Here is a 22,192-nt window from a genome sequence, read left to right as displayed (position 1 = left end):
CTGCCCTGCCTCACAAGGGGGTTGTGAGGATTAGTACAAGGGGTGCTCCAATACTATGGTAATAGGGGGAAATATAGGTACCATAGATAGCAGAACTACCTGCTGAGTCATCTATTCAGGAAACTCTCAAGTTCATTGTAAAAGGTGCAGGGACGTCTCTGAGCACTGTCTTGCCACTCAGTGTGGCCCACCTGTGAATTTCCCCAAGTCGGGCAGCAACAGACCCCAGTTTCACAGCCCAGGGGCAAGGAGAAGCCACCATCCATTCATCAGAGGTGGTGTCCCTTTGAATTAGCCCAGAAATTACAAGCAATCAGGTCAGGAGCTGTTGTGACAGCCATTGTCTCAGGGTTCCCAAACCTTACAGTCCACACCCAACTCTTGGAAACAGGTTAGGGTTGTCTCCAGGTGCCTTAAGTACATCTACACTGCCCAAAACACCCCTGCAGCAGTGAGTCTCAGAGCCCAGGTCAACTGACTCGGGATTGGGGGGGCTCATGCTCTGAGGTTAAAAATAGCACCGCAGACATTGTCTCTCACGCTGGAGCCCCGGCTCTGAGAACCACTCCCCCCTCAGGTTTCAGAGCCTGGGCTCCCGCCCAAGCAGGAACATCTACATTGCTATTTGTAGCTCTGTAGCACAAGCCCCGCAAGCCCGAGTCAGTTGACCTGGACTCTGAGACCTGCTACCACCGGGGTTTTTTTTCCCCAGTGTAAATGTGGAACTGCCATCCCCAGCAACCCCTAGTTCCAGCACCTATGCTGCTTCCTGTTCCTCTTTCATATCACTCGGCCCTAGAGAGAGGAAGGGGAGAGGCAGGATGGTCCAATGGTTAGGGCATTAACCTGGATTCAAGTCCCTACTCCATCACCACCTTTCTGCGTGACCTTGGGCAACTCACTCACTTGCCGTGTCTCAGTTTCTCCATCTGTAGAACAGGGAGGGGAAGGACCTTGTTGATTAAGCCTTGGTTATAGGCTCCAGCCTGCCCCTTAAAGGGACAGTAGCCTTTTCTCCTGTACTCTTTGACACCCCTGCTTAAATCTGTCCCTGTTCAGGAAAGCAAAGTTGTAATCAGGTCAGATTTCTTAAGTCAAGTAGATCCTGCTTAGTGGGAGAGCTCATGGGAAAAGCTCGGTGACCCTGGAAATAGTATTGATGATTCAGTAGGTCATGTTCCAGTGTCTCATTGTGCTGGTAGGGGATGCTGTGCTGCTGGAGTCACCTTCCAGATGATAGGTACAGCCAATGTCCTGGGCATTTGTCATTAAAAATTCCCTCATCTTGTTCAGTACAGTCCATTTCACCTACTGCTGTTCTGCCTCTCTACATTTCCCCTGCAGTTTTGGCTGGATAACAGATTCATCTTCACTTCCTGTCCTAAACTGCTGTGTGGTGCTGCTGACGGCTGTTAAACAGCTGCCCCTTGTTCAGTCAGCAAACTGTGTCGAGTACCTTAGATTCTGAGAGCACTGTGTAAACAAAAGATCCTTGGCATTCACTCTAGGGGCAGGTGGTGTAGTGGTTAAAGCAGAAGGCTGGAAATCTGGTCTGCTAGGTGCTTTTCCTAACTCTATGACTCATTTGTTATATGACCTTAAGCAGTTCATTTAGCCTCCCTGTGCCTCAGTTTCCCTCTCTGTAAAATGGGGATAATACTGACTTACTGGACCATCGAGCGGAGCACGAATAACAATAGTAGTGAAGCTGCGATTGCACAGGCTAGAGGCCCAGAGTCCCAAGCGGGGTTGTACAGCTCATGCTGCTGCCCCTGCTGCCACAGCTCCATGGCTATTGTTATTCGAGCTAGCTCAGTACATCTTCACTCGTGCAGTGACATCTCTGATTGCAGTGTAGACAGAGCCGTTGAGGAAAGGTATAAAGTATAAATCCTTTATGGTACACTCAGCACTGATCATAATTGTAGTGTAATAAGCATATCACTGCCCACTATTGGATAGTTAGAAGCACTCACTGCTGTGTCATGTGCCCTGTACTGCTCACAGCTATGGGGGATTCCCCTTCAGCTCAAATGACATCCATCATCCTTCAGTCCCTTCTAACCACCCGTGGCATCAAGACAGAAACCTGCAGTGTCCACTTACTCTGCACACTGTGCGAGCTGCTTTGTTTATAACTGTGTAGTTTATATTGTGGGTCTAGTCAGGACAGTGTACTTAGTGTAGATCTGTTTTTAACACCCACTGGCAAATATCTCTATTGATTTATAGATATTAGGGCTTGTCTATACGGGGAGGTTAGTGAGCACTAAGCTAGGATGTGACTATAAAGCACCCTAGCTTGCTACTCACACTAACTCCCTGTGTGGACACTTCTACTGTGCACTAACAGGGCCCTCAGGTGGTTCAGCTTAGTACACTTCCAAAATGTATCGAGCTACTGGGCACGAAGGCATGTTACTGTGCAGTAAGAGTGTCCACATGGGGGAGTTAGTGAGGAGCCCCTAGTGTGCACCAGCTACTGAAGGCTCTTCCCACGTCTAGACAAGCTCTTTGGTAAATGTTAGTTACTCTAGACTCTCCACCCCCTCTGAGGGTAATTAACACCGAGGATAATTAACTGAGGGTAATTAACCACTGGCACAATTTACCAAGGGTCATGGTGGACTCATCACTGGCAAATTTTAAATCAAGATGGGGTGTGTTTCTAAAAGATCTGCTCTAGGAAGGATTTTGGGGAGATCTCTGGCCTGTGCCATACAGGAGTTAATGGTCCCTTCTGGCTTTGGAATCTAGGAATCTATGCGTATGCACCAAGAGTGGAATTTGTGTACAGGACGACATTATCTTGAAGAACCACAATTACTTTAGGATAAATATCTGTTCTTTCTAGCCCCTTTCTCCATGCAGTGCCACCTGCTTCAGCGTATGGACACCTGTGGAGTTGGAGGCACCCAGAAATTTGCTACTATACCAATAATGATTCTAAGTGAGGAGAACATACTCCATATTCGGGGTCTGGCCAGCATGCCTCACTCGGCCAGAACTCCCATTGCCTTCAGTGGGAATTCAGCTTCACTAAAGGAGGGCAGGGTCAGGCCCTCAGTGGGGCTGATTCATGTTCAGCAAAGTCTTTAATGCCAGAAAATAATCCACTCCGCCCTGGACCATGCAAATTTCATGGCAGCTAAATGGCCCCTTGAGCAAGTCAAGGGAAGATCTGTTAACACTCAGAGCCTAGCCATACCCCTAGCTTAATTTTCTCATTGCAGCTGGAGAAATATTTCCACATCTGTCTCAGGATTTAACCCCAAAGGGCCCGATCCTGTGAGGTGCTCGGCACTCTCAACTCTCATGGGGGTCAGTGGGAGTCAAGAGTGCCCAGTCCTGTGCAGGAAGCAAGCAAATCACTGGAGATGAGGTTCTGCTCTGCTCTGGAGTTTGTGTCTGGAGTGACTTTGTTTACTTCATTTTAGGAGTGAGTATGTTCTGGTGTAACTGAGGGCAGGGTATGACCCACTGGCTGTAGTAGGAGACTGTAGAAAATTATATTAAAAATACCCCACCAAGCGGTTTCATTTAAAATCCGAACAGAGTGGGGCACAACCCAAGGTCTTTACTCCAGGATTACTAACTTACTCAGGCCAATCACCCACTGAAGGGAGGGGAAGTGAATTTGCCCAAATAAAGATGGAAAAATGTGAGTCAGAAACTCCTCAGGATCTGGCCGGTGGAGTTGCTCTGGATTTACACCAATGTAATTGAGATCACAGAATCCTCCCAGCTATTTTTCTTTCAAGGAATGTGTCGGTTTTGTTTAGAGTTTGCACAGATCGCTTAGCTTCTCACTTGCATTACAACCCACATATACACGCTCACTCTGGCTCTCTTCTCGCTCAGTACTCTTGTAAATCAGGAGTAATTCCTAGTTACACTGTTGTAAAACTGGTGTAAAGTCAGAGGAGAATCAGGGCCAACTCACTCCTTTTCCCTGCCTGCCTCCCAAAGAAACATGAGACCTGTCCTAAACTCAGAAACTAGCAATGGAGCCTAAGGAACAGATTCCGATGTCCATTACCCCAGTGTGAATCCTCAGTCACTCCGGTGAAATCATATGAGATTCACTATGGATTTACACTAGTATAACTGAGATCAGAATCCAGCTGGGAGCATGCTTAGGGAAAACTGCAATTTGTTTCTAGGTTTTCCAAACTGGAGGTGGGTGAGGAGGAGAAAAATCTGCCCCAACATCCCTTTGCTCTCTCTCAATCTCTCTCTTTCTCCCAGAAACTCCACTGGGTTAGGTTGGGCAGCAGCAACTGATTGGTCCCAGGCCATCATGTGCTAAGCGTTGCTGAGGCTTTGGGATGGTCTGTGTTTGCATTAAATTGATCAGTTGCTGCACATTATAGCTCAACCTGCCAGTGAATCAGATCTTTTTTTTCCATTTTTTTCTCTCTCTCTCCCAGTCCCTCCCTCCCTAACACCAGTCTTATTTTAGCTATAACCCAGGAGGAGGAGGAGGAGGTGGAGGAATACAGGACAGAAAAAAATACTAGACATTGCAGCATCCAGGAAACCCTTATGAGTAGATGGTGGATGGGACCTGCTACTTCTCTCTTCTTTTTCATTTTTGGATTTTACAGGATTTCTTTGCTGCATTCAACTCCAAGATGATGCAAAATTGACATTCACGCACTCACACCAAAATAATAATAATAAGGCAGAAGCAGAGACCACCGGTGAAACTGCAACAGGAAAAAAACAAACAAACAAAAAATCCAGCCTACATCTTAAGACGCTTGACAAGACCCCAATAGCCTTTTTTCCCTCTCCAGACCTTGCAACGTTTTGAAGACGGCAGGATGATGCACAAGTGAAAGCAGAGACCTTGTGGGAGTGGGGGGAGAATTTTTTTTTTGCTTTTTTAAAAATTATTGTTATTTTCTTCCCTGATGCTAATATTTTTTGGGGGTGAGGTTGAGGGGAATGCACTGATTTTTAAAACAAATGTTAGGCTACATTTGTTTTCAAGTGTGCAAAGATTTTTGCAAAGCTGAACAGGACAGAGGAAAGGTTGCATTTTTTATTTTTTAAATTATTTTTTGCCAAAAATTGCATTGCAAATATATATTTGCTGGTCCATTTTATTTATTGGTAGTGACTTTCCCACCCCCGGGGCTTGAAGTGAGGAGTTGGTGCATTCAATTTTTTAAATTGAATGTTGGTAGGGAGGAGGTGCTGCACTTGCTATATTTAATTGTAATTATTTTAATTTATTTATTTACTTTGCTAGTCGTGAGACATTTTTTAAATTGCTTTTTTTTTTGGTTTGGACTGGCGGTGCATTGCGTTTTTTTTTTTTTTTGGTTGCAATTCTTTTTTGTGGGGTGGCTCGTTAATCTTTTTAGAATTGGAAAAAATTGGGTGAGGTCGGTGCATCGATGAGTTGTTATTTTTAATTGCAGAGCACCATTTTTTTGAGGGTGGTGCATTCATTTTTTCATTGCAATTTTTTTTGGGAGGGAGGGGGGGTCGCATCGGTTCCTTCCCTGCGAGGGGAGGAGAGAGGATTGAGGAAGGATGGCCAGGGTCTCTGGTGCTTTCACCGGCCGTGCTCCTGCCTGAACATTCCCCCTCCTTCTGCTGCAAGCCCCCCAAGCAGCAGCAGCAGCAGCAGCCGATGGGATGTGATCAGCTTCTCTTCTCCAGCAGCATCCTCAGCATCGTAACCCCCGGCCCTTTGCTCTTTGCAGGATGGCTCGCTTCGGAGACGAGGTGCCGGCTCGCTACGGGGCTGGCGGCTCCGGGGGAGCGGGCTCCGGGGGCGCGGCGGGCGGTGGAGGCGGCCGGGGTGCAGGGGGCAGCCGGCAGGGCGGACCGCCCGGGGCCCAGAGGATGTACAAGCAGTCGATGGCCCAGCGAGCCCGCACCATGGCTCTCTACAACCCCATCCCCGTCCGGCAGAACTGCCTGACTGTCAACCGGTCCCTGTTCCTCTTCAGCGAGGACAATGTGGTGAGGAAATACGCCAAAAAGATCACCGAATGGCCATATCCTTTCTGTTGGGGCCCCCCAAACTCGGGCATCCCTCCCCAGCCAGGCAGCTGCACCCCCTAATACATGCACCCCCAGATCCAGGCATCTCCACCCCCTGATGCATGCAGTCCCCACCCAAGCAGCTGCCCCCCGGCATGCATGCGACCCCCACCCAGGCATCTGCCTCTTCCGCCTAAGCATCAGCACCCCCTAACTCATGCATCTCCCTGCCTGTGCATCTGCACCCCACACCAGGAATCTTCCCCCACCGAGGCTCCTGCACCCTGTTGTGTATGCGTCCCCCCCACCCACACATCTGCACCTCTAATACATATACACTCCACCCATGCATCTGCATCCCCTAACTCATGAATCTCCCCACCTGAACTTCTGCACCCCAGTCCATGAATCCTCTTCAGTCTAGGCACCTGCAGCCCATAATGCATGCTTCCCGCCACCCACACATATGCACCCCATAATGCATGCTTCCCGCCACCCACACATATGCACCCCATAATGCATGCTTCCCGCCACCCACACATATGCACCCCACAATGCATGCTTTCCGCCAGCCACACACCTGCACCCCATAATGCATGCGTCCCGCCACCCACACATATGCACCCCATAATGCATGCTTCCCGCCAGCCACACACCCGTACCCCATAATGCATGCTTCCCGCCACCCACACATATGCACCCCATAATGCATGCTTCCCGCCACCCACACACCTGCACCCCATAATGCATGCGTCCCGCCACCCACGCGCCACACCCCATAATGCATGCTTCCCACCAGCCACACACCCGCACCCTATAATGCATGCTTCCTGCTAGCCACGCACTTGCACCCCATAATGCATGCTACCCGCCACCCACACACCGCACCCCATAATGCATGCTTCCTGCCACCCACGCACCGCACCCCATAATGCATGCTTCCTGCCACCCATGCACCCGCACCCTATAATGCATGCTTCCTGCTAGCCATGCACCTGCACCCCATAATGCATGCTTCCCGCCACCCATGCACCTACATCCCATAATGCATGCTTCCCGCCATCCACGCATCTGCACCCCATAATGCATGCTTCCTGCCACCCACACATCTGCACAGCACCCAGGCATATGCACCTTTTCCATGGATCCCTTTCTCCCAGGCATCTGCACCCCAACTTGTGCATGTAGCTGCCCACCCTAACCCGTGTACCTTCACCCCAGCCCATTCATCTCCACCCCCAGCCAACTCACCTGATCCCGTCCAGCCGCACTTCACCTCCGCACGCTGTACCTCTGCACCCCACCCCCCACGGCATGCCATGACATCAGTCCAGCCACCTGCACCCCCAGCCCAGGTAGCTAACGTTCTTGCCCATGTTATCTGCCTCGCTAGGGCACAGCCTGCCTTGCACACCCTGGCCAGTCCCCCCCCCCCTCAGGGGAAGGGGCTTAGGGGCATTTCGTGGTCAGACAGCCTTTCCCCAGGGTCAGGGGCTCAGGGTTTGGATTACAGAACAGGCAGGGCATGCAGAGGCCAGTCTCTGAGTGGAGCCTCCACTACAGGCAGTGGGGAGCCAGTTAGTGGGCAGGGGTCTTGGGACGTCCCCTGCAACATGGGTTTGTCAGCATCCATCATGTCCACGGACCTTCCAGTGGGAGGCAGTGCAGGGGTTCGAGTGTTCCCCCACAACACTGTGGAGTGGAAAGGGTTACCAGTGAGCCGGGGTCTTTGCCATCTTTGTGGGTGTCTGCCAGCTATTTCAGGAGAAACAGAAACGGGGGTTCCCCAGCGAACCCCTTGTTGGTCCAGAGAAAGGGGATCAGTAATCTGTGGTCTCTAGTGCTGCTTCCCTGCTAGAAGAGGAGCACACAGCACAGAGTCCTCACTGCCGAAGTATGGCCCAAAGGGAGGGGCATGGAGAAGGGTGCATGTGGAGGTCTCATTAGCAGTGAGGATCTGAGATAGGATCTTGGGTAATAGGAGGGTAGGAAGCTTGGGTGCTCACTGCCACTCTCCAAAGCCTTTCCGCAGACACAGCAATGGGTGGATGGTGCATATTTGCATGACAGAGAAATTAGATTTATCAATACACAGGGCCGAACTCTGCTCTCGCTTACTCCAGTGTCAGTCCGGAGTCACACCATCAAAGTCAGTGAGGTTACTCAGCCTTTAAACAGGCGTAACTGAGAGCAGAATTCGGCCCTCGGAGAATATTGCCCCATATTTATGATGCCCAGAGAGAGATCTACTGTGTTTTATTTGTGCACCTGTATGTGCAGAATTACAGGACAAGGGACATCGGGGCCACTTCCCTCTGCTACATGGGCGGAGCGCCCATGGAAGCCGGCAGAAGATATGCCCATGTATTTGGGTGCAGAATCAGGCCCTGGGACCACACATTGCATTGGCAGAATAGCACAGGAATTGCCCCAGCCACCTTTCATTTGCCCCTGGATGTACAATTAATTTCACAAGTGAGGCGGGGTTGGGGGTGAGAGAATAGAATTAGGAGCCACTTCTGGGCATATCTGCGGAGTCTTTCCATTGAAAGTGGTTTCCCAAGCTGGGTGGAGAAACTGAGAAATAGCTGTCTCTGCATCTGATGCTTCAACTTTGGTATGTAAATTCCTTATTCTCTATTGTGATTTGTTACTTACTTGCCGTTGTCTAGAGAGGAAGCCAGCAAACCACATAAACCCCCACCCCCTACCAAAATATGGCTGAGGAAGGCCACCCTGTGTATCTCAGAATGTATCGTTTTAAAAGAAACATTTTCTATTCATAATATGGTTGATAAAGGTCTTGCATCTGTTGAAAGCTTGGTGTAGTTTTGGCGGTGAGCAAGATGCGTTGGTGCTTGGATGGGAGAAGGTAGTTTTGTATAGCACTGTGAGTTATCTGGATGTTAAACCCAGACTGATGTATTCCCTTTTATCTGATGTGCATGTTGTTGGTATCTGATACCTTTATGTTAAAATTGTGCCGTGAAAAATTATCGAAATGGGGCCGTCTGAAGGTTTTTTGGTAGAAAGTCTCTTTCTAGGAGCAGTTTTTAGCATGTGTTTCCCCTAAGCATGGTTTAAAAAACCCTGAAATATGGCACCCATTTTTGGGGCCAGGTTCTAATTGTTACACCGGTGTAAATCCGGAGCAGTTCCTTTCAAGCCAGTGGCATTCTGCCTGTGCAACTAACAGATCAGAATCTGCCCCTTGATTCCTGACGTATACCTGAGCCTTGCAAATACTAATTTTAAATTAGAAACACTTTACAGTAGATATTCACCCCCTGATTGCTGGCTAACTGAGCATGTGCACTGCAGTGCTTAGATACTATGCTGATGGATGCTGTAGGAAACAGTAGGACGGATGGGCAGATAGATCTCTGCTAAGATCCTTTTTTCCATACTGTTTTTGGGGCACTGGTGTTGTGAGAGATGCAAATTATTCTAACCTATAATTTTCTGGTGCATAAATCTTCCTTTACCTCAGGGAGAATTTGGGGAACCAATCAAAAGTCAGTTTTTTTGCTGTGTTGTGTCTGGAACCATAGAAGTTAGAGATAGTAAAGGTTGTTCGGTTCCATACAGACTGTAGTGCTGGTGATCAGTGTAGGATTGTTTCCTACAGTCTGTTTTCTAATGCTGACTCTTACTGCCCTAATATTCAGCAAGCTGATGTCCGCGCGCCAATTGCCTGCTTGGTATTTCAGCACATCTTCTGTATTATTAGATTATGTACTATCAACTGGTATGATCCCTCCACTCCTCATTCCCCTAGAAGGGAAATCTGTGCACAGCATTGCAAAGTCCAAAAACCCCAGGGGAATGAAAGGCTGCTAACAGAATGTCTTGGAGCTGCCTGAAATTGACAATAGGTGAGAAATTTGGAGGCTAACTGTGTCTTTCTCAACTCACCCTCTTTTGTGCCTAGATTTTTCAGTTCAGATGTTCCCCTAGAACAGATGACTAGACAAGGCTAAGCCTGCTTCCAGAGAGCAATGATACCTCATCATAGCTGGGTAAAACAAGGACAGAGGGAGAGATTCAGAACTCAGTTATGCTGGTGTGAATCTGCATTGCATTGAAAAAAGTGGAGGTAACTCCAGTTTCACCATGCAGTAAGTGAGATCAGGATCAGTTGTTGAGTGCCTAAGTGAGAATTTATGTGGCATGGTGGAATTATGTTAGATTTTTAAGCTACTATTAACACTTTTTTGTTAATGTTCTGTGTAACAGGATTTGAGTGTATTTTGGAGCTGACATTAAAGACAGAGGCATAAGGGGTATGTAGTGGACAAATTATGCACTGTGTGCGTGCAGTACAGACGTCCAGAGTCACTGACCAGTACATGTTTAATCAGCAGAATAAGGTCTTTGTATGGATGTCTGCTCCCTGTTGTTATAAGCAACAACCCTGGTATGAATTAGGTGGCTATTGAAAATATTCATTGAGTGCATATATTACTAAATTCAGGGTTTTTAAAATGTGCCTTCACTGTGGGAATAGGAATAGTGCCCTCAGCTTCTTAAAATCGAAGTTTTCGTTTAAGAAGCAGTGCCCTGTCCTTAGGGTAGGGAAGAAAGCCTTGCAGTTTTGTACTAAGTGTAAACTGACGGGCTGCTGTTTTCCTTAGTCTGCAGAGACTGCACCAGTGCCTCTGTTGCTGCTGCTCAGAGCTCTCTGATGTAGTAACTGGATGAGAGTCTTGTGCGTTTCACTTCCAGTATTGTAAACCTTATGGGCAGAAATGAAACTCAAGGGAATCTGGTCATTTTCAATCTGCTGCTGCTGCTGCTTGGGAAGGCTCTGAGGAGCAGCTGGGGGAAGGCACTGATGCCTTGGGAGGAGAACAAAAAAAGGTAGAGGGCCTGGTTCTCCTCTCACTTACACCAGTGTCATTCCATTGGTTTTAGCTGATAATCATTCCTGATTTAAACCAGGGTGAGAGAAAAATCAGGTCCAGAGTTTGTGGAAGGGTAGAAGAGAGGAGACTGCCTACTATCCCCACCCCTCATGCAGCAGCCAGGAGCATCTAGTAGCAGATGGGTTGTGAGGAGATGGAGGCAGACGCCTGCTAGCCCCTGAGTAGGGTCCAAGGAGTGTATCCTGGTAGGAATCCCAGAAAACCTTTCCCTTTCAGAGCAGTTCAGTAGGGAGGGTTGGTGTCTCACACAGATACTGCCACTTTTCGATTGGTCTGTGACTAGTAGATTTACTCCTCTGCTATTGGGTATCTAGTCAAATTTCCAACCCTTCTTTGTGGGTGAATGGGGGACTGTGAGATTGGGAGGGGGAGAACGTAGGAGAGATTAATGGACTAGGTGAGAAAAGAGAATACAGTGTACGTAGATTGGAAGTACCATCTTTCGTTGGGTGGCTGTACAGCACCCAGCACAATTGGGTCCTGGCCCGTGATGGGTTCCTAAGCACTGCTGTAGGACACCTCATAAATAACGGACACCCCCAAGTACGGTGGGGTCCTGGTCTGTGACTGAGGTTCCTAGTTGCTACAATAATACACCTAATAAATAAGGTCAGTGCCCAGCACCGTGGGGTCGTGGGCCATGACTGGAGCTACTAGGTGCTATTGCAGTCCAAATAATAATAATAATAATAGCAAGCAATGTGTGAGTGAGAGTGTATGTGACCTTGGGAGAGAGAAGTGGGAGAGAGAGAAAATATAAAAGGAGAAGAACAAAATGTAGGGAAAGAAAAATAGAGAGAAACAGTTGGGGGAAGGAGTGAGAAGGAAAAGAGGAGAGAGACATTGGGGACAGCTCAGGAAAAGACAGTGTGATCTATGATAGGGAGGAAAAGTGGAGTGAAGGCAGGGAGGGATGGTATCAAAAGCCTGATGGAGCAGTGGTATCAGCAGGCCTGGATGAACAGTGTTCACCTGTTGTTTGATGGATTTCACTAGAATTGGTAGACAGATCCTTGGTTTTGGTGGTCAGTAGCTGATCAAATGCCCTTCAGTGGCAAAACTATTCCACCAATGCTGATGAGCTCTGTGGACTGACATAGTCAACAGATCGTGATTCCTGTTACTTGTCCTGCCCTAGCAGTTAACTTACCTTTTAAAATATGTGTTAACACTCAATCAGAGGAGGGCGGCCTTAGGGTTAAGGTGCTGGGATAAGGCTCAGAAGTTGACCTTGGACAATTTACTTCATCTTTCTGTGCCTCAGTTTCACCAGCTGTAAAATGGGGGTGATGCTTTCCTTCCCCCACCCTTTGTCTGTCTAGACCCTGATGCTGCAGACACATGCATGCCTAACTTTACTACTGGGACTACTCCTGGTATGTGTGTTAATGTTTGCTGGATCAGGGCCTTAGAGCGTAAGTGTGTTGGATGCCATCTTAGCTGACACACCGGGGATTGAGCCAGGGACCTCCAGAGCTAAAAGTAGAAGCTGCTCCAGCTCCCTGACGGCGGCTATGGCACACTTGTCTCCTCTGGGGATTAGGCACCAGTGGAGGGCTGCAGCACACCCTTGCCAGTGGCTTACGTAACTTTTTTGGAGAAGGGACGGGATTGAACTCCTCGCTTGGGGAGGCTCAAGCCTTGGTGGAGGGCTTTAGGCTGTGCTGTAGTACAAGTAAGATCAATAAGGAGAAAGTTGATTGTCGATATGGTACAATTAAATGAGCTACAGTAAGCATCATGCAGCTGATTTATTCCCTTGAATTGCAGTGGAGGTTGCTCTGAGGGGGAGGGGGTTTGGCGACACAATTATTTTCACCCTGGCTAGTTGGCTTAGTTTTCAGGCTGGTAATTATTGGGCAAGTTTTTCTAATGAATTTGGAATGAGGTCTGAATTCAGAGCCCACTCAGGTCAGTGGAAAGGCTAAAGAAGACTAGGGACAGAGAACAGGTCAGGGAGAGGAATGGAATCAAATTCACATCTGTAAATGTTAGACACATTTGAATGGTTAATTTTTTTAATACAAATAAAGTAGAAATAAGCTGTGCCCATCTCCCCCTCCATCTCACCGCTGTCCATCGTCTGGCTTCAGAGCAACTGAGTTGAGTCTCGAGGAGAGATCGGGGTCATGTGTGTGTCGCCTGGTAGTGTCTCCGCCTGCGAGCGCTTCATAGGGAGTTCTAGTCTGGATTTCCTGTTAGGACCTCGTTTTCCAAGGACTTAGAACTCAGCCATAAACAAATTTGCTCCTGGCTACAATGCATCCTGGAAGGTCTCAGCCCAGGCGTATATACTACCCATACTGTGTGCCTCTGTATCTAGCTTTCCGCTTCTGGTTCTACAGGATACCTCAGGCTAGTGAGATGGATCTGTCTCTCGTGTCATTCCATTGAAATCAGGGAGGATTATCACACCACCTTAGCGACCACCATTAACTACGCTAAACTCTAGCAACACTCACAAGCCCTCCCGCTGGTCTCCCACGGGAACTAGCCTGAGTAAAAAGGCCATGGTTGACAAACCTTGGTTTTGCTGGACCTGCGGGAGGGGTGGGGGGAGGAAGAGATCCATCTTCCAGGGAGAACTCCAGGCCTCCACTCCTGCAGCATTCAAAGCAAGGGGCTCGCTCCTATTCCCCTTGCTCTTTGAAATCAGACAACTTGTATGAGTGAGGTCTGCAGTTCAGCAAAACCAGCCAGCTGCTCTGCAAAAGGGCAGCCCAAATTCTTAGCCCTTCAATACTGGTGTCTGTGAGGCAGCTCTTACACATTACAAAATTCATCCCCCCTATTGCAGCTGTAAAATTTCCACTGCCTTTGGTTCTCCTGATTGCACAGTCAGCTTAGAAAAAATCACGGGCCAGATTCTCCCCTGTACCACAACTTGAATCATTTACACGCATGCAAAGTGGGTGCAAAATGCTGTCACATCAAAATGTGTTTTATGTCCTCATTGCCCAAGTGTAAACGTGCACGTAGCCTGATTCACCCTTGTCCTGGTGCAGCACCAGTGCAAAATGCTACCGTACCAATGAGGTAGCTTTTTACACCCCTTTTGCACTCCCTTCACGGTGATGTACTTGATTACTGAAGGTGCAGGGCAGGTAGGAGTCAGGACACATATAATTAAAACAACAAAAATTGTCCTTCATTGTGTTACTAACGTCTGAGATTATTAAAATGGGAAGATTGATGAGAATCAGGTCCAGATCTTCAGCTCTTGCAAATAAGTAGAACTGTTGGAGCCAGCCTGGTTTACAGCAGCTGAAGATCAGGCCCCCAATGTCCTTGTCGCTATTTTTATACCAGGTGCAAGGTTTTGTATATTTCACCGACTTTGGAAAAGAGCGAGCTCAGTTTTGATTTGGTTTATAGTCGATTTTCCTGGTTCACACTGCGCCCTAAAGTATGTGCTGCTAAATGGGAATGTTTATTTTTAATAACCACTTCTGTTGGAATTACAAAAAAAATAAAAAAAAATAATGCAAATGTTTCTCTTGCTTTTAGCTTTCCTAAGAACTGTTTTTGACGGAATCTGTGTTCATGCCCAAATCTGAGCAGGCCGTGTCCATGGCAGAGGCTGATATTTTGTCCGTTTGGGGTATGCATTTAACTAGCATGTACTGCACAGGTGTTCCTGATTCTGATCTCCTCTGTGCTAGTGTGTAGCTGGAGGCATTCCTTTGAAGTCTGTGGGGTAGTCATCAGATTGATCACCGGTGTGACTGAGATCAGAATCTAGCCCCAGGTAGATAAATAAATGTCCAAAATAAATAAAGATAGAAAATCTAATTTTGATCTCATGGATGCTGCTTTCACAGCATTAGCTCCCCTGGCATAACAGGAGTCTCTGGGGGTTTATAGCAGTGCTAGTGATGGGAGAATCAGGCCCATACAGAATGCGTCTGGCCAATGGAACTGGGCTGTTGGTGGCTAGCTGGAAATCCAATGTTGCCAGCTGCCTTGTGATATCTGGTGTTTTGTTTGAGCTCCAGCTCCTGAAGTCCCAAGATTACATCAGAATCTCAGCTTTTAATTTTTAAACAAAGTACGTTCTAGTTCTCCTGCTCATGGAGAAAAGCTTGGAAATGTGACTCCTGCAGGTCAAACACCAGAAAGCAAGGGGAAAGTACCCAGGGATTAGTATTTTTAAAAGCTCTCATGATTTTTTATGCCTAACTCTTGACTTTTGAACACTGGGTCTCCGGGACACTGTATGTTTGTCTTGTGCTTTTTAATTCAAGTTGGGCAGTTCAACAGGATTACAGCAGGGCATGGATTTGACTCTCATGGATGTTAGATTAGCCTAGCTCAGTGTTACCTGGGGTGACGTATCCAGAGAGGGGAAATGACTGCTGAAGTGGAGGCCAGAGTGTGACATACCATAGCAGAAATACATCAAGCTGGGATGTGCTCTGTGTGAACGGAGGGGAAATCCTCTGGTCAGTCTGGTTGGAAAGTGGTGTGTTAAACTGTCATTCTTCTTCTGAGCCCTTGGAAACCTCTCTGCACATTTGGAGGTACGTGTGTGTAACGCACTCGACATTGTGTGCCCAGTCCACAGGAAATATGGGTGTGTTACGGCCCCAGCTAGGGAGCTTTAGCTCAAGCTATTGAAACCCTGCTTTTAGCATTGAAGATCCTTCGCTCAGTCCCTGGTATGCTGGGTAATATGGTAGCTCTCATATACACAGGGCTAGTTGGCTGCCTTGGCAAGTCGTACGCCCGCTAGGTAAAGCAGTGGTTTTAGGACTTCAGGAGACCTTGGTTCTATTCCTGACTTGGTTCATGGGGGACTTCAGACAAGTCCCTTCCTGTGCCTCAGTTTCCCCATCAGTAAAATGGGGATACTGATGGTAACCTCATTTGAGATCCCTGAATAGTAAGAGCTAGAAATCATTATTAAAGACGCGGTCTGTGGTGTTGTCTCTCTGCTCAAGCTCAGTGTGTCCCTGTCACTTTACGCAGACTCCCACACCTTCGGGCATACCCTAACAGGGAAGAGATTTGAGCCAGGCTCCGTAACTCTCAAAGGAGCCGTACTAAAAGGGAGTAATTGGGCCCCAAGCCAATGATTTTCCAGCAGCTCTTGGGATGTTGGCACATTTGGGTGGGCCACACTCCTTTGCCGGTGAGGCAGCAGCATCCTGCCAATGGGTGGAATTCACACCCCTGCCCCTGACTTCCCGTGAGCGGATGCAGCTTTGTCCTTACCAGCAGCAGCAGGAGGTGGGGCCTCAAAGAGATTGCAAAAGTGTCTGGCTCTTGCTAGCTGCATATAGTCCTCTCAGAGGCTGCTTTCTGCTGAGGCAGACAGCGCCTAGAATTACCTGCCTCTAGAGTTTTCCCTGATTGCAAAAATTAAAACTCCCCTCCCTCCCCAGATTCCTGATCGGGAAGAGCCGCTGGGGACTGTCCCATCTGCGGGTGGAAAGACAGCCGGTGGCGGCTGCCAGCGGGTTTAGATTCAGCAGGAGCGACGTTTGTAAGGTCATGGGATACGGAGCACCTGCAGGCTATTGTTACAGCTCTGAACGAGGGGCTCAGCGTTGCTATTAGAAAAGCAGCACTGGGTAAGACTCCGCAAGGGCATGTCATCCGCTCCAACCCCTCTCGCCCCTGCTGCAGCTTGGCTCTGAATCGTTGGCTTAAAAGGAGCCTGAAATCTCTGTTGAAAATTCAGTCAAAACACCGTGAAACTGCCAATTTCCAGCATTGTTCAGTGGTTGAAGCAGCGGGCAAGGAGGTGGGAGTCCTGATGCTAACCCCTGTGAGGAAGGGGAGCAATCTAGGAGTCAGGACTCCCAGGTTCTCTTTTCTGCTCCAAGGGAGTGTTATTTAGGGGCTGTTGTGAGGAGCTGAGCACTAGGTGTCCTGCATTGTATCCCTCCCTCTGGGAGGAAGTGTCACTTAGCAGTTAGAGCAGAGGACTGGGTGACAAGACTCAGGAGTTCTGGGCCCAGCTGTGGAGAGGAGTCTGGTCTAGCAGTTAAATTAGGGAACGGTGAACCACGACTTCAGGGTCCTGTGGGTGATTGTTTATAGTGACTGAGGCAGGGGTCTGCGAGCTGGGCACCTGGGCTCCTTTAACAGGCCTGTGAGCTGGGGGTGTGGGCGGTTAAAGCCAGGCCTGCTAAGCCAGGACTCTTGGGTTCTGTTCCCACCTGCATGGCCCTAAGTAAGCTCTATCCCCCCGTTTCTCTACCTTTCAAGGTGGCTTACCTTTTTTCTGTTTGCAAAGGGCTTTGAGCTCCTCAGACTGCAAGTGCGAGGGAGGGCAAAGGATTCTTATTAGTGACGCAGAATCGTACACTGAACCCAGGTTTGCTCAGATGGCCCCTGAGTCGTACAATAAGGCTGATCCAAGTGCCGAGGGTGCAGCTTTTCCTCGGAGGAGGAGAGGTTCATGGGGCCTCTGTCATAGGTCTCACCCCCACTTAGAGCTGTTGGGTTCCAAAATGGGGACCTGCATTTGGTTTCCCTCTAAACTAAAATCCTAGTTTAGATCTGGTAAAAGCTGCCACCACCCAATCAGGTACGTGTATTGGGACACAGTCCTTCCCCAAAATCCTTGGGGATCCCAAGAGCCCCAAATCCATGGAGTTCTTACACCTAGGAGAAATAAACCATTCCCCCCTGCTTCCTTCCCCCTCCCTTTTCCTATGAGAGATACCGGAATCCAACTACAGAGGGATGCCTCCCTCCTCTCCTTTCCTGAGAATCCACCCAAGGAAAGATCAACCAAGTCCTTTACAGAAAAGATTTATTAAAGAATAAAAAGAAAGTAACTGTCTCTGTAACCAAGCTGGAACAATATACAGGGTCTAAACTTATCAATCTCTGGAGAGAATTCCCCCTCCTTTCTTTCTCAGTAAAAGCAATAACAGTACAGACTTAAAGAAATTCTATAGCAAAACACAGAATTGCAAATACAGAAATAAAAGTATAAGAATACTAGTTCCTTGCTAATACTCACTAGCTGGAATAGAAGAATTTATTGCAGAAACCTGGGAGGACTTGATTAAGATGTCTGGACTCTCTTAATTTCCAAGAGAGACTCTCTAAAAAACAAAGAACAGAAAAAAAAACTTCCCTCCACAGGGATTTGAAAATATCTTGTCCCTCATTGGTCCTCTGGTCAGGTGTCCACAGGTACTGCTTGTTAACCCTTTACAGGTAGACAAAAACCTTAACCCTTAACTAACTGTTTATGACAGCCTCCATCAGGAACAACCTGTGCTGCTGTCCCTTCCTCCAAAGTAGAAGATACGGGGGCGGCAGATGTAGCTCCCGTGTTTGGAAGTTACCTGTAGAGAGGAGCGAACTCACCATTTCAGCTGCCCCTTTTCCAGGATGAGCAGGAGATGCAGCCGCCTGCTCTAGCCAAACAGTGAGCATCAGGGTGTGGGCTGGGGAGAGGAATGCAACATTTTTGTCACCAGTTCCCCCACTCCCCTCCTGTCGCCCCCCATGAATATCCATACATGGGATCCGGGTTCCTTTACAAAATGGAGACTACAAACCAACTCTCAGTGCCCCTGTTAGCTTTGCTGCTCTAGGGCCTGTGTTGCAATGAATCTAACGGGCTGCGTCCCCTTTCCCGACAAGCTTTTACTTCGGTGGCTTCCTCTCTCTCTCTTTCGTTGTTGTTGGTTCGAAGATAACAAATTCACTCCGTGTCGCTGCATTTCACACGCGTCTCCAGTCATCGTGCATGGCCTTGCCGCAGCTGTTCCAGTCCCTGCAGCGCGAGTGAGTCAGTGTCAGTCATGACTAGCGTGGTGGCATAGCGAACCCTTGCGTGGAAGAAGGCGCTTTCCTTCCAGAGGAACTGGGAGTTTGCCTGAGCGCACCCTGATGGAAGCTGGCTGGAGGGCGGGCTCGCACAAGGGCAGTACGGTCCCTGCAGCTGGCTCACTGGTGGCTAGTAGTTTGGACTCTCTGGAAGATGGGCTGATTCCAGGGTGTCTGGCTATTCCCCAGAATAGTCACATCGGAATAGAATTGGGGTGATTCTGGCTTGGCTCTAGCAGAACCTGATGGGCTGGTTCTGTGATGACCCAGCAGCGTCGTAGCAAGAGGAAGGCTGGTGCCGTGGCTAGGAGCCCCACTGTAGGGTTTGTGAGAGTGGGGTTCAGGTCTCATGTGATCTTGAGCATCATGTGTGATTGTGGGCAAGTCACTTAGGTCCATATCCTCAAAGCTATTTAAGCAGCCAACTCCCATTTATTTCAGTGGAGCCGAAATACTTTTGAGGATCTGGGCCTTCACCTCTCTGCACCTGCTTTCTCCATGGGGTGGGGGGTAAGAGTGCTGCCTTACCTCAGGAGGCGCTGTGAGGAGAAAGGCATTAGAGACTAGGATGGTAATAGGGGTTAGGTTCAGGCCTAGGCTCCTTTTTCTCAGATCCTCCAACAACTTGGAAGCTTGAGAAAATTGTTCCCAGTTTAGCCCCCTCACCATAGAGCGGCATTGTCGAGCGGTGCGCCGGGACCCCAAGGTGGGTCATGAGCCCAATAGAATGGGGTCGCCAGGGCTGGCGTTAGACTTGATGGGACCCCGGGCGGAAGCCCGAACCCCACCACACGGCGTCAAAGCCTGATCCCCCTGCCCAGGGCCGAAGCCAAAGCCTCAGGGCTTCAGCCCTGGATGGCCAGGCTCAGACTTTGTCTTTGGTCACCCCACCTGGGCAGTGCGGCCTGGGCTTTGTCTCCCCTGCCTGGGGTGGCGGCGCTCAGGCGGGTCCCTGCCGCCTGGGGTCATGTCGTAACTTTTGTTGTCAGATGTGGGTCGTGGTGCAATGAAGTTTGAGAACCCCTGCTATAGACGGCTGTGGTCAAGGGGTCTGAGCATCTGGTTAGAAGTCAGGACTCCTGGGTTCTAGAGTTGAAAGAGAGCCATTCCCCCACTTCCAGCCAACTGGTCAGAAGACTGTGGCGCCTGAACACTCAGCGGTTTCGAAAATGTAGCCCCTTATTTTGGTGCCGCAATGGAAGAGGCAAATGTTTGAAATTCCGGCCCTTGATCGCTCTGTACCTCAGTCTCCCCGTTTGTGAAACGGGGAAACAATTATACGGATCAGCCTCCCAGGAGCATCGACAGGATTGATTGGTTAATGTTGGCAAAGCATAAAAATGCTACAGAACGGCCAAGAGGCAAGTGGAGCAACCTCAAGGTGTGAGTGAGGGCAGGATTAGTCCCTAGGTTCTGTCTTTATGGGCCTCCTCCCTTAATTCACTTGTCACATCATGTAACAGAGGCTGTAATAAGGACTGAAGGCTGATGAGGCAGGGTCAAGGCCAAGCAATGGTTATGGGGCTGGTGTGCCGTGACTGCTGCTTAGTGTGCTAATAATATTGTCTCATTATATTACCATGATTGTTATTTTATTACGGTAGCACCAAGGAGCCTCAGTCATGGCCCAGGACCCCCGGGGGCTGGGGGCTGTACGTTACTTATTAGGTGTATTACGGTAGCACCAAGGAGCCTCAGTCATGGCCCAGGACCCCCGGGGGCTGGGGGCTGTACGTTATTTATTAGGTGTATTACGGTAGCACCAAGGAGCCTCAGTCATGGCCCAGGACCCCCGGGGGCTGGGGGCTGTACGTTATTTATTAGGTGTATTACGGTAGCACCAAGGAGCCTCAGTCATGGCCCAGGACCCCCAGGGGCTGAGGGTCGTACGTTATTTATTAGGTGTATTACGGTAGCACAAGGAACCTCGGTCCTGGGCCAGGAGCCCATTGGCTCAGTGTTGAACAAACTGAGAACATAATAATCCTCCTGCCATCGGTTTACTGCATCCAGTCGCTGTCTCTTCTCTTGTACGTAGATTGCAGGTTCTTAGTGGCAGGGGCCCTCTTTCCATTATGCATGTCCAACGTCTAGCACGGCAAAGCCTTGATACTTGAGTGGGGTCTGTAGTTGCTGCTGCAGTATAAATAATCATAAGATCCTGGACGGTGATTTAGGAGGTCTGGGTTTCACTCTTGATTTTGCCACAGACTTCCTATGTGACCTCGGGCGAGTCAATTCTTCCTGCCTCAGTTTCGCCATATGGAAAATGGGGTTAAAATGTGCCCCTACTTCACAGGGGGTGGGGATTGTGAGGATAAGTTCATTAAAGCCTGAGAGTTGATCAGATAAAATGGTGAGCAGGGCCAGATAAGCACATAGCCTGCAGCTTGGCCACAAACCACTGTCCTGACTCCCAAGCCTGCCCCAAATATACCCCCCTCACACCAGCGTGGCTCTGCTTTCGGTAGCGTTACTTCGGGTTCACAGGACCACATCTCCGCTGAGTGGTCGCTTGAGACACGTTTTGTTGCTTTTTTCTCAAGGATATTTTGTTTCTAAAGTTCAGGGTATCAGTTTCATGAGATGCTAATCTTGGCATAAAGGTCTTGCCTGCCAGCTGCCTTCAAGGGGAGATCTTGGGTTCCGTGTGCCATATCCCCTCGGGTCACTGACCTTTAGTCCTGATCCTGATGTCAGCACAGAATCTGCGGGATCAGACAGAGGGGGTGTGGGCAGTGGCAGTGCAAGCCACACACACACACACACACACACACACACACGAGCTCAGTCACAGCCTGGCCTCTTCACTGGGACACCAAACGAGAGAGTTAATGTGGTTACTTTTGTGCCATGGAGCATCCCTGTCCCACTAGGAACTGGACTGAGACCCGCCCCGCTCATTTCACACAGGCCACCCAGCCCATGTCAGGTGAGCGGGATGCTTCAGGCACTGCTGACCAGGGCTGGAGTCACACTGGTGCCCTCGTGGCGGAAAGCTCCATCTCCCATCCTCTTGAGCCAGCCAGGCCCTCAGGCTGGGAATCTTTTACGGTCTGTGGATATTGTAGAGTAAGGAAAAAGCAAGTGGGGATGTCAGAGAAGAGAGAAGTGAGGTAAGAGTAACGGAATGAGACAGTTCGGAGAGGAGGAGAACGGCTGTCTGGGTCGGGGTGTTGTTCACTGCTGCACTTTACAATTTCATAATAATAATAATTAATAATCTCTCTCACGTACACAAAGCCCACTCAGATTCCCCCCCAGGCTAAGTGCTCTAATAGCAACACTTTGCCTTTCTCTTCTGCCTCTCTCCCAGGGATCTCAAAGCACTTTCCTAATGAGCTGATTACACGCTCTGGTTAATTAGTGCCTGGCATCTCTTGGTTGGCTATCCTGGGCTGCTTGCACACGTTGACATGTGTGACGTGGGACGCTGAACTGCTGCCCAGTGTCCTGCATTGGGAAAAATAGCT

The 22,192-nt window shown here is 49.0% G+C and overlaps 1 protein-coding gene across 11 annotated transcripts in view; it reads left to right on the top strand.

Moving 5' to 3' along the window:
• The first annotated feature begins 5,718 nt into the window (after positions 1-5,718).
• The window catches only part of CACNA1A (calcium voltage-gated channel subunit alpha1 A), a 161,245-nt gene continuing 144,771 nt past the window's right edge, over positions 5,719-22,192 (top strand). For all 11 annotated transcript variants that reach the window (XM_039513834.1, XM_039513833.1, XM_039513832.1 and 8 more), the window contains exon 1: positions 5,719-6,014. In XM_039513834.1, the coding sequence (XP_039369768.1) occupies positions 5,719-6,014 (296 nt within the window). The remainder of the gene's footprint in view (positions 6,015-22,192) is intronic.

This window comes from Mauremys reevesii, linkage group 25 (assembly GCF_016161935.1).
Source record: "Mauremys reevesii isolate NIE-2019 linkage group 25, ASM1616193v1, whole genome shotgun sequence".
Taxonomy (NCBI): domain Eukaryota; kingdom Metazoa; phylum Chordata; order Testudines; family Geoemydidae; genus Mauremys; species Mauremys reevesii.
This window is presented reverse-complemented; position numbering and strand designations above follow the sequence as displayed.